We start from the raw sequence: 12,646 nt of genomic DNA on the forward strand, positions 1-12,646 counted from the left end.
ATCGCTATAGTGGCGATTATTATGGCGATTATTATGGCGATTAAATATTCACCTCTATATTGCCAAATATTATGGCGACCAAAGAAACTTGGACAATCTTCTTTGAAAAAAATCTTCAACTTTAAAGTTAGCAACTGTTCATACACTATACTCTTAGGCAATTTAAACGCACTTTAGGAAACGGACCCCTTAATGCCCTGTACTGTCCTTTAACAAGGAGTATTATTTTTTAAGCATTGGTTAACACAGAGAGAGTATAAGGGAGAGCCATGGGAGTTAGCGAGGCAACTTAGCAGCAACTTGCAGCATTTTAGTTTGGTTTTGGTGTCACAGCCTTAGTATTGTTACACTTGAAAGTAAAGGCAATTGATTGGGGCAACGATGAGTAACAAAAAGTGACTGCTTGCTTATTGGAGACAACACAATAAAACCATTTGTATATTTTCTTTAGATCAGGAACTGGAGGAGGGCCCCCTAAAAGGGTGCATTACACCCGTTACGAGGAGCTGCTGATGCCATATATACACCGGGAGAGCGTGCGCGGTGTCTACGGCACGTTCGATACAGACCGGAATGTTGGCCAAGGTAGGTGTAATGACAGTAATCCAAGTGTATTTGCTCTTGCAGAGAAGCTTAAGATGAAAGTTATACTGACAAACAAAAAAAATAAAACCAATATAAATCAAATTAAAAATTACCTTTAGGTCGTGTTTATAATTTTTTACTGATAGGGCTGCTTTTGTAAGTAATTGTTACTTGAAATCCCCAAACCTGACTGTTTTCCAAGCCTGACTGTCCCTTCTCAGCCTGTCAGTTATAGCTTCTAATGCTAACAACCTTCTGCTGCACAAATATGGCCGCCCCCTCATAGAGGAACATGGGGGATCAGATAGGGAATGTAAAAGCTTTGCCAAATACTTTTATGGCAAAATTAGAAATAGCATGCAAAGACAATGATTTCACAGATGTAAAAAGAATTTCCTTTCTGGTGTGTGGATCTCTTTAAGGTTAAACAATCTTTTTCCCAAACAGATTCAGCTCCACCTGGGCCAAGCAGGCGCAGACCAACGGCATCTGCTCCCGTTCCAGGTATTATTCTTAACAAATTTGTTTGGATGTGTGTTTTGTGTTAGGCTTGTGCAGTGGCATAATAATTAATTGTGTCTGTGTATATTGCAACTGTTTCAATTCCAGAAGTGCAGTCTATTGCTAATAAGATAGGGGGTGTTATTTGCCAAGTGTGTCTTGCTGGCTTAGGTGCAGTCAGTTCATCTTGTACTTTTGGACAGTCAGTCTTTTCAACTTGATTTTACCTTTTTGCCTTATTTGGAATGAATCAATGTCCACAAATATTTTGGCCAAAATTAACTTGTTTATGTTTTCCCAAAAATCATTTTGTCCATGAACATAATCCAAAATTAACAATTTTTTTTTTCTTCTTTCTTTTCAAAGGTCGTTGCTCCTTGTCAGTGCTGGCCTCCCCACGCAGCGATCCTGAAATAGAAGGAGAAGGATTTAGTGGGGAGGCAAGCGAGAGAGGGTCCCACGTCGGTGGCAGCGGCGTGGCCTTCTCCTCAGATGAGGAGCCGGCTAATATTCCGGATCAACAGCTCCCAACCCAGGCTCCAACCCAGGCTCCAACCCAGCAAGCTAAAAATGCCTTTCATCAAGCTATAACTAGGCATCACAAAGCCCATATGCAAAAACTCCATGTCCAACATGTCGACTCATGTGTGGCAACTAATGCCTTCAATGCAGCTCAGGCAAGGCAAGCCGCACACGAGTCGGCTATGCTTGCTCTGCAACAAGACCTAGTAGATATCAGTCAGGCAAGACATGCTGCACAATTGCAGCATGAGGCCAGGATAGAAGCCATGATGGAACAAAGGCATCTTGCTCAGTCACAACACGAGGTTGCCATGTTGAGCCTGCAGGAGGAGATGGTAGAGCTCAAAAGGCAAAAACTGGCTCTGTTGGCTAAAGAGAAACAACAAAGTGCTGCACCAAAGCCAACAAGGCAGCTTCGCAAGCGAAAGTGATCTGTTTTTTTTTGTTTTTTTTTTATTATTACTTTATTCAACCTTCAAAAACAAAAAACATTTGGGAAGTGTTCTGTGAAAATAAAAATCTTTTTTTTGCCTCAAGTTGTTTGGTATGTGTTGTGTATGGGATTAAAGATTTTAGGTACTTACAGGCAAAGTGATTATTAATAATTTGTCCCCGGACTTGACTCCCTCGGGCATCCGCACGTTGGACAGGATCCGGTGGATGGACGGGGTCCTCAAGGTCATCGGCCACCTCAGCTGTAAAGTTGTGAGGAACACGGGTCAAAAACAAATCATTACAGTAATGATGCTTCATCAGGGCCGCTGCTGGCCAAATGGGTGCCCTAAGCTGAAATTAACTTTTGTGCCCCCTCCCACAAATATTACGGAATTAAAATTTTACAAAATAAACTACAATAGAGGCCACACACACAGTGCCCCCAATTGCCTCCATAGACAATGCCCCCATAGTAAGTGGCCACAATAACCCCCATAGATTGATTTAACTATCCGGGAAATTGGGATGCGCTCTAAAAACCAGTGTTGGGGAGTATGTTATAATATATACAATTATTTATTTTTGGGAGCTGGGATGGTGTCCCCCTGGTAGTTGGTGGCATATGCAGTACTCTGCTTATAGGGAGCAGCGGCCCTGTGCTTCATTGTTATTTGGATATGACAACTAAACTCACAGACCGCGTTGTCACGTGTGCTTGATTAAAGGCACACTCCACCCGTGAGCGCGGCCTGTGAATTGGTGTTATTAGCCACCGACCGCACGGGTAGCCAGCATATCCTATCGCCTATTATTATGTGTTTAACTTATGTCCTCAAAGCTGTGTATTACAATATCAAATTAGGCCAGTAAATAGGGGGGGGGGGGCATTTAAGAAATCTTTGGCCAAATACTTAGGGGTCCATTTACTATTACTAGTGGCTTAAATTAAGTGGTAGATTTTAGACACAGAATAAATGGCAAATATGTTGTTGGCACTTTATTAAACGTGGACAAATATAATATTGCAATTATTCAGGCAACAAAATGGGCTAAAGACAAAATTGTTGTCAGAATATTTGTAAAAATGTAACCTATATAGCATATTGATGCTTTTAATGATAAATGTAAGAGTGTAGGGGAAACTACATGAAAGTATAGAATACCATATCAAGGAAGAAGAAATAATAACACATTACTCAGTTCAAATGTATGAAACTAGAAAATTTTACTACAATAAAATAAATTTCAAAAAGGGGGAAGGAAAAAAAAACTTAGGGCTTGCTGCCCTTGAGTTCCTCCAAGTCACTACTTAGTTGTGCTACTTTCCCCCAGAGCTGGGCCAGCTCAGCCATTACATTGTCCAGGTCCTCCCGCATGGACCGATGTGCTGGGCCAGGAGAACCTGGTGGCTGGCATCCGGGGGGCTGGGTGGGGAACTCAAAGGCTGGGGAAAATGGGGACAAACTGGGGGAGGAGTAAAGGGGGGGGGGTGTCTGGGGCCTCCATGGCCTCCTCTGCCTCGGGGGCCTCCTCCGCCTCATCATCTGAGGCCTCGGGGGCCTGGCTGGGTCCTGAGGCCTGGCTGGGTCCTGGGGCCTGGGCAGGTCCTGGGGCCAGTTGAGCCTGGTCTGCCTGGGGTGCTGCCTCCAGAGGGAGGAGAGGCCCAATGTCGATGTTAAGTTCTGTGAGACAGAGTATTGCAAGATGTTATTTGAATCTATTATATATATATCTAGATATATATATATATATTCATACACAGAGGGCCACCATCCTAAATAACGGGGCCCCTCACAACAACATTTTTGGGGCCCCGCTCCTCCCACGCCCCCACTGGCCCCTCCCCCTGTGAACCCTCACATCAATCCAAAGGACACACAGACATTGTTAGCCAGGGCCCCCTAAAACATTCGTGGCCCTTCCCCCAAATGGGCCGCTCCCTGCTGCTTCCCCCCCTGCTTTAAACTCATTTATGCATATGTTTTTGAAAATGTGTGTGTGTGTATATATATATATATATATATATTTAGCATGAAATAATCCATGGCCGGCACACCCTTAAAATTCCCAAAAAATTTTTTATTGAAAACTCATTGTTTAAAAACCAACGTTTCGGTCCTCATTAGGACCTTTATCAAGGTCCTAATGAGGACCGAAACGTTGGTTTTTAAACAATGAGTTTTCAATAAAAAAATTTTTGGGAATTTTAAGGGTGTGCCGGCCATGGATTATTTCATGCTAAATACTCAGATTTTGGCTGTGCACCCCACAGAATACTAAAGCCTGGGAGTGCAGACACCATCAGGACTGATATATATATATATATATACACACAGGTATGTGATCCCTTATCTGGAAACCCGCTATCCAGAAAGCCCCAAACTATGGAAAGCCCGTCTCCCATAGACTCCATTTGAATCAAGTAATTAATAATTTAAAAAATCATTTCCTTTTTCTCTGTAGTAATTAAACAGCACCTTCCTTTATTGTGTATTTTATAAAAAAAAAACATGCATATATACACATATAGAGAGAGACAGAGAGATAGAGAGACAGAGAGAGAGAGAAATTACATTTCATGTTCAAATTACTTGCTAAATCTTTTAATAAACGTATTTTGTGTAAAACCATATTAAAATAGAATAATTACCTTCAGCTATTGCAGCTATCTCGTGAAAGTTCCTGCGCTTCAGGTCTGACCAAATCCGCTGGAGCTGGCGGAGGTCCATTATGAGGCGAAGGTCCCTGCGCAACCCATCTATTAGGTCACGCAGGATAGCCCTCTTCCTCTCATGGACCCCTACTGGCCCCAGCGGCAGCCTGTCATAACCTGAGCGCAGGAGAAATGCAATAATATATTGCCTCTCCTCCATAAGCAGCTCTGACACCCCAGGCATGATGCTGTCAGCAGGCTGAATGACACAAAATGGCCGCAAGTCGCACATGTCACGAGATTACAAAATCGCCACAAAATGGCCGCAAGTCTCGCGACACCGTGACACATGGCGACAAATCGCCAAGTAATGTATTTTGTGCGACTAAATATTCACCACTATAGTACTGTATATTATCGCGACTAATTATTTACCGCTATTGTACTGTATATTAATGGCGAAATTCCATACATGCCAGGACTTTAGTGAAATTGAGTAAAAAGACACATACTTGAATAAATAACACTGTAAGTCCATATTTTATTGCAAAAAACTAATTTACTGTACTTTTGTATAATTTTTCGCCTGCCTGTAGTAGGTGTTAATTTTCGCATAGCCGAATGCGATATTTAACGCGCAAAAGTTATAGTGAATCATGCGATCGTATTCTTTTCTGCGCGGAAATTAACGCAAAACTAGTGCGAGAAATAACCCATGCGAAAATGGCGATTTTTCGCACACGATAATACTATGGTGAATCGCGCACAAATTATTTTGCGTTTTTTAACGCGAAAAAGCGTGCGATAATTTTTATCGCCCTTTAGTGAATCGGGCCCTATGTGGCTTAACACTGAGGTAAAGAAGTTAATAGGGAAAAAAAGGAAAGCTTTTATGAAATATAAGTCAGAGGGGACAGTAGCTGCGTTTAATGAATATAAACACTATAACAAGTGTTGTAAAACAGCAATCCGGAAGGCAAAGATAGAAAATGAGGAGTGCATCGCCGCAAAGGTCAAGAGAAACCCCCCAAAAATTTTTAAGTATATTAATAGTAAAAAGATGCAGGTTGAGGGTGTGGCCCCATTGAGTTATAGTAACAATATGGTTACAGTGGATACAGAAAAGGCAGATGTGTTTAACCAGTTCTTTTCTTCTGTGTATACAGTAGAGGAGCCAGAGTGCCAAGTCCCACCCAATAGCTTCACTGTTGCCTCAGCTCCAACTATACAGTGCTTGACACAGGATATGGTGCTTAAAGGGTTACACAAGATAAATGTATACAAGGGCACCTGGGCCAGATGTAATACACCCTCGGGTACTGAGAGAGCTTTCATCAGGTATGGTACCTAGGGATTGGAAGAAGGCAAATGTCATTCCTATATTTAAAAAGGGAGTAAGATCTCAGCCTGGCAATTATAGGCCTGTAAGTTTGACATCCGTGGTGGGCAAGTTATTTGAAAGCTTGTTAAGGGATCACATACAAAATTATGTAGTGGAGAATGCCATTATGAGCAGTAATCAGCATGGCTTTATGAAGGACAGGTCATGTCAGACCAATTTAATTGCTTTTTATGATGAGGTAAGTAAGAAGCTGGACAGTGGGGATGCAGTAGATATAATCTATTTGGATTTTGCCAAAGCATTTGATACTGTTCCCCACAAACGACTGCTTTCTAAACTAAGGTCTATTGGTCTTAGTGAAGTCATTTGCACATGGATAGAAAACTGGCTACAGGATCGGGTACAGAGGGTGGTTGTTAATGGTACATTCTCTACTTGGAATAAGGTTCTCAGTGGGGTCCCTCAGCGTTCTGTACTGGGTCCACTTTTGTTTAATTTGTTTATAAATGACTTGGGGGAGGGTATTATAAGTAATGTATCAGTGTTTGCAGATGACACAAAACTCTGCAGGATGTGGCATCCTTGCAGCAGGATCTTGACCTATTGGCAATCTGGGCGGCTAAGTGGCAGATGAGATTTAATGTGGATAAATGTAAGGTCATGGTCTGGGATGTAAAAATATGCAAGCCACTTATACCCTTAATGGGACTTCACTAGGCCAATTCATAATGGAGAAGGACCTTGGAGTCCTTGTTGACAGTAAACTTGGCTGTAGCAAGCAATGCCAGGCAGCAGCTGCAAGGGCAAACAAGGTTTTGAGCTGTATTAAAAGGGGTATAGATTCACGGGAGGAGGGGGTTATTCTTCCCCTTTACAGAGCGCTGGTAAGGCCCCATCTAGAATATGCTGTTCAGTTCTGGTCTCCAGTGCTCAAACGGGATATGATTGAGTTAGAGAGGGTCCAGAGAAGGGCAACTAAGTTGGTAAAGGGTATGGAAAGTCTCAGTTATGAAGAAAGACTGACCAAGTTGGGTCTGTTTACACTGGAGAAGAGGTGCTTAAGAGGTGACATGATAACTATGTATAAATATATAAGGGGATCATATAATAACCTTTCTAATGTTTTATTTACCAGTAGGTCCTTCCAACGGACACGAGGGCACCCACTCCATTTAGAAGAAGGGAGGTTCCGTTTAAATATTCGGAAAGGATTTTTTACTGTGAGAGCTGTGAAGTTGTGGAATTCCCTCCCCGAATCAGTCGTGCTGGCTGATACATTATATAACTTTAAGAAGGGGCTGGATAGATTCTTAGCAAGTGAGGGAATACAGGGTTATGGGAGATAGCTCTTAGTACAAGTTGATCCAGGGACTGGTCCGATTGCCATCTTGGAGTCAGGAAGGAATTTTTTCCCCTCTGCGGCAAATTAGAGAGGCTTCAGATGGGTTTTTTTGCCTTCCTCTGGATCAACTAGAAGTTAGGCAGGTTATATATAGGCATTATGGTTGAACGTGATGGACATATGTCTTTTTTCAACCCAACTTACTATGTAACCCCCCCCAACCAGAGGTGCAGGTTAATAGAACCACACTCCAGGTATAGGAAAAGAAACTAGGCCAGCTGCACAATCTGCCTTCACAAGCATGCTTGTAATGAGTGAGTTTTGCGGCAGAACTCGCTGATTATTATGCGCGTGTGTGCCACAAGTGGCTGCTCATTATGAGCATGTGTGCGAGACATTGGAGGCTGATTTACATTCACCACTCTTGTAGTAACCTGCTTATGTAGACATTTTGGTTAAGGGCATTCTCGCTGTTTTGCCATTGCTTGATGATGATATTCCTATTCCTGTTTTTGTACTTCCTGTTAAGTTGAGAGCAAGCATGGAGCCGGCCAGATCTACCTGCCATGTTCTAATAAATATACCAAAAGTTCCAGTGTGTATCTGTACCTGAACTAACACAGCAGAAGTATTAACCCACTGCTAGCCAGCAGTTTATTACAGCTCTTACGTCAGGTGTCGTAAATTGACAGTTTTGTTAAACAAATAGGCAAATAATATTTACCTGGCGACTGAGCGGGGTCCGGTTCATCTGCTCCACCGTCATCCTGGGGCTGCTGCTCTGCCTCTGGCGGTGTCTGCTGCCGGGTCGCTCGCCTCTCCTGCGCTGTGGGCCTTTGGCGCTGTGCTTGAGCTACAAGTTCACAGAAGGCAAAAAAAAAAATGCTCAGCAAGTTTTGTACCCGAAGTACAAAGCCACACAAACATTCTGTATTTAGCAGAGATTCAAAAACAAGACAAAAAACATTAAAAAGCTACAGATAAATCACTTGCCATCATTAAAATGAGGCCTAACAGCTGCAGTTCATGGAATCTATTTGAGGGGAATGTGGGGGAACTGGGGTACTATTAAGACTTTCATGTGGAACCCAAGCTGCAAATGAACAAATATTTGGTAAACATGAAATAAAGGGTTTCTTTGGCAGTTTTTTTTTTTTTTTTTTGCAAAACCAGGCAAAAACTAGGCTAAAGCCACTTTGAAAGTAGCCCAAAAATTGCCCAGTATGCACAATGAAAAAAAAAAAAATTATATATATGGGAAAACATATCTTTTTAAAGCCTATAATCACTACCCATGCCCTTTGCCCCCTCTCCAGTTACTGGAATGGATGATAAATTCCTCTAGCTGCTCCCCCTCCACTAACTGCCCCCCCTCCCTCTAGCTGCCCCCCCGCACACCCTCTAGCTGCCATCCGCACTAACTGCCCCCCTGCACTAAGTGCCCCCCTCCCCCTAACTGCCCCCCCTCCCTGCGCTAACCCAGGCCTCTTGGGCCTCCTCTCGCTCCCCCTCCCAAGGGTCTTGTGCCCTTTCCCTAACCCCCCATCTACTTTCCTCCCCCTGGGGTTCCCTAACTAATTCCTCCCGCTGTCCCGGATAGTTCCATGAATGTCCCGCATTTCCGTAATGCGGGACATTCATGGAACTATCCCGACAGCGGGATGCGCTGGCTGCAGTCAGGCATTCCCCAGTGGCTCCTCTCTATATGCGGCTCCTTGTTCTGTGGAGCCAGGTCCTTTTATAAGGGCGCAACCTTATAAAAGGGCCTGGCTCCGCCGAACAAGGAGCCGCATATAGAGAGGGGACGCTGAAGAAGAAGCTGCAGCATCGGCAGCATGTATGGAGGCACTGTATGGGGGGCACCTGTGTATGGGGGGGGCTAATGTGTATAGGGGGACACTGTGGGGGGGGTTACTCTGTATGGGGGGCTACTCTGTATGGGAGGGCGCCTGTGTATGGGGGCTAATGTGTATGGGGGGCTAATGTGTATGGGGGGACACTGTGGGGGGGGCTACTCTATATGGGGGGCTACTCTGTATGGGGGGGCACCTGTGTATGGGGGGACACTGTGGGGGGGGCTACTCTGTATGGGGGGGCACCTGTGTATGGGGGCTAATGTGTATGGGGGGCTAATGTGTATGGGGGACACTGTGTGGGGGGCTACTGTGTATGGGGGGGCTACTGTGTATGGGGGGGCTACTCTGTATGGGGGGGCTACTCTGTATGGGTGGGGAACCTGTGTATGGGGGCTAATGTGTATGGGGGGCTAATGTGTATGGGGGACACTGTGTGGGGGGGCTACTGTGTATGGGGGGCTACTCTGTATGGGGGGGCACCTGTGTATGGGGGGGCTAATGTGTATGGGGGACACTGTGTGGGGGGGCTACTGTGTATGGGGGGGCTACTGTGTATGGGGGGGCTACTGTGTATGGGGGACACTGTGGGGGGGGCTACTGTGTATGGGGGGGCACCTGTGTATGGGGGGCTACTGTGTATGGGGGGGCAAAACTGGTAGATAGTTAGAACTCACTTATAACTCACTGCCTTCTCTCTATATTTGTATTTTATATGTAGGAGTTGCTATATTGTTTCCCTTAGGCAGTCCCGCTGTCCCGGATAGTTCCATGAATGTCCCGCATTTCCGTAATGCGGGACATTCATGGAACTATCCCGACAGCGGGATTCGCTGGCTGCAGTCAGGCGTTCCCCAGTGGCTCCTCTCTATATGCGGCTCCTTGTTCTGTGGAGCCAGGTCCTTTTATAAGGGCGCAACCTTATAAAAGGGCCTGGCTCCGCCGAACAAGGAGCCGCATATAGAGAGGGGGCGCTGAAGAAGAAGCTGCAGCATCGGCAGCATGTATGGAGGCACTGTATGGGGGGCACCTGTGTATGGGGGGACACTGTGGGGGGGGGCTACTCTGTATGGGGGGCTACTCTGTATGGGGGGGCACCTGTGTATGGGGGGCTAATGTGTATGGGGGGACACTGTGGGGGGGGGCTACTCTGTATGGGGGGGCACCTGTGTATGGGGGGACACTGTGGGGGGGCTACTCTGTATGGGGGGGCACCTGTGTATGGGGGCTAATGTGTATGGGGGACACTGTGTGGGGGGGGCTACTGTGTATTGGGGGGCTACTGTGTATGGGGGGGGCTACTCTGTATGGGTGGGGAACCTGTGTATGGGGGCTAATGTGTATGGGGGGCTAATGTGTATGGGGGACACTGTGTGGGGGGGGCTACTGTGTATGGGGGGGCTACTCTGTATGGGGGGGCACCTGTGTATGGGGGGGCTAATGTGTATGGGGGACACTGTGTGGGGGGGGCTACTGTGTATGGGGGGGCTAATGTGTATGGGGGACACTGTGTGGGGGGCTACTGTGTATGGGGGGGGCTACTGTGTATGGGGGACACTGTGGGGGGGGCTACTGTGTATGGGGGGGCACCTGTGTATGGGGGGCTACTGTGTATGGGGGGGCAAAACTGGTAGATAGTTAGAACTCACTTATAACTCACTGCCTTCTCTCTATATTTGTATTTTATATGTAGGAGTTGCTATATTGTTTCCCTTAGGCAGTACAGTATGAGGGTATAGCACATTTGTGTCTGATCCCGCCATTTCAACTATATAAAAGGAGTATTTTTTTTTAAATGGGGAGTGGCAATTGGGGCGTGGCCACACAAAGTGGGCGTGGTCAAAAAATTTGGCGCGCTAAATATTTTTGTCCCTCTTTTCATTTTTCAAATGTTGGGAGGTATGCTGTGGGCCATGGCACAACACCAGCAGCAGTACAGCAACAAAAAAAATCAGCAGCAGCAGCAGTACTTTGCCTCCTCTGCCTTTGCTTTACAATAACGAAGTGAAGGGAAAAAGGGCGTCAATGCATTTAAAATGGCCACTGGAGCACTTCCTGTTAACCCAGAAGGGAAAAAAGGGCGTCAATGCATTTAAAATGGCCACTGGAGCACTTCCTGTTAACCCAAAAGAGAAATTGGCACCAAATACTTGTAAAATGGTCGCTGGAGAACTTTCTGTTTCGTTTTTACCAAAACCACCATTCATAGAAATGGCTAGCCATTTAAATTTCCGAAAACATGAATTTTTCACGTTTTTCAACGATATTTTCGTGGTGTTGTTGAGGTTTGTGGTACGAAAATATTGTGACTTTCGGAATGCTGTTTTCCCGCCGTGTACGATCGTTTGATATGAAAATTTCATGACTTTTGGATCGCCAATATGATATTATCGTGACTAATACGATTTTATTAGGCATTTTCGTGATATTTGCGATCATCAGAAATTATCGTATCCAATCCGAATTTTTTCTATTCGGAAATTCATGTCTTAATTAATCTGCCCCATAGAGGGGGCCAGTGACCAGTGTTAAAAAAAGAAGGCAAATAATTAAAAAAATATAAGAAATAAATAATGAAGACTAATTGCTTATAATTGGCCTTTCTATAACATACTAAAAGTTTAACTTAAAGGTAAACTACCTCTTAAAGACAAAACATGGAATTCATACCTGACATGCTTGATCCGGGATATATCGGACTAACCTTGTCCTAAGAAATTTTCTTCACACTGACACTACTGATAACTACTCCAGTTGTCGAAAAGATAACTGGAGATATTTAAAAATACAAAGCTTATAAATGTATGTTCAATGTCATTGTAATTTAGACATACCCTTATGCTGATGTATAAAATAGTCAAGGAGTGTAAATACCCAGACCTCCCCACAAATGTTAAGGTAGGGGAATCTGAACTTAACATTACACTTATGGAGGCAGACTGGGATAATATTTCATAATGGATTTCAAGAATATTCCTATAAATTATTATCAAGATGAACATCTGTGGTAATTAAAAAATGTCAATTCAGTCCTTTCAAATAATTGTTGGAGATGCACTGAAGGAATTGGTACCTTAACATATACACTGTTCAAAAATATAAAGGGAACACAAAAATAAGACATCCTAGATATGAATGAAATATTCTTATTAAATACTTCGTTCTTTACATAGTTGAATGTGCTGACAACAAAATCGCTTAAAAATTATCAATGGAAATCAAATTTATTAACCCATGGAGGTCTGGATCTGGAGTCACACTCAAAATTAAAGTGGAAAAAGACACCACGGGCTGATCCAACTTTGATATACTGTCCTTAAAACAAGTCAAAAAGAGGCTCCGTAGTGTGTGTGGCCTCCACACATCCCTCCTCAGGGATATCGTCCCAGACCTGGACTAAAGCATCCACCAAC

At 44.3% G+C, this 12,646-nt stretch overlaps 2 protein-coding genes across 2 annotated transcripts; one reads left to right on the forward strand and one right to left on the reverse strand.

Annotated features, from left to right (window-relative positions):
- The first annotated feature begins 398 nt into the window (after positions 1 to 398).
- LOC100487689 lies at positions 399 to 2,039 on the forward strand. Its single transcript, XM_018091574.2, has 3 exons — positions 399 to 585; positions 1,033 to 1,089; positions 1,453 to 2,039. Exons 1-3 carry the CDS (start codon positions 513 to 515, stop codon positions 2,037 to 2,039), a joined length of 717 nt encoding a protein of 238 aa, XP_017947063.1. The 5' UTR covers positions 399 to 512.
- A 1,262-nt stretch (positions 2,040 to 3,301) lies between these two features.
- Positions 3,302 to 12,400, reverse strand: LOC116408829 (lethal(3)malignant brain tumor-like protein 3). The gene is made up of 3 exons (XM_031896851.1): positions 11,904 to 12,400; positions 8,105 to 8,233; positions 3,302 to 3,725 (listed from the first exon to the last, which is right to left on the reverse strand). Exons 1-3 carry the CDS (start codon positions 11,908 to 11,910, stop codon positions 3,481 to 3,483), a joined length of 381 nt encoding a protein of 126 aa, XP_031752711.1. The 5' UTR covers positions 11,911 to 12,400; the 3' UTR covers positions 3,302 to 3,480.
- Between the last annotated feature and the right edge of the window lie 246 nt (positions 12,401 to 12,646).

This window comes from Xenopus tropicalis, chromosome 2 (genome assembly GCF_000004195.4).
Source record: "Xenopus tropicalis strain Nigerian chromosome 2, UCB_Xtro_10.0, whole genome shotgun sequence".
In the NCBI taxonomy this organism is placed as follows: Eukaryota; Metazoa; Chordata; class Amphibia; order Anura; family Pipidae; genus Xenopus; species Xenopus tropicalis.

Bases quoted from the DNA above. Each gene is read 5' to 3' on its own strand.
- LOC116408829 (XM_031896851.1), bottom strand. The intron at 3,726-8,104 runs GTAAATATTATT...TCTGTCTCACAG, and splicing joins GGACCCCGCTCAGTCGCCAG to AACTTAACATCGACATTGGG.
- LOC100487689 (XM_018091574.2), top strand. From the start codon at position 513: ATGCCATATATACACCGGGAGAGCGTGCGCGGTGTCTACGGCACGTTC. The intron at 586-1,032 runs GTAGGTGTAATG...TTTCCCAAACAG, and splicing joins AGACCGGAATGTTGGCCAAG to ATTCAGCTCCACCTGGGCCA. The intron at 1,090-1,452 runs GTATTATTCTTA...TTCTTTTCAAAG, and splicing joins GGCATCTGCTCCCGTTCCAG to GTCGTTGCTCCTTGTCAGTG.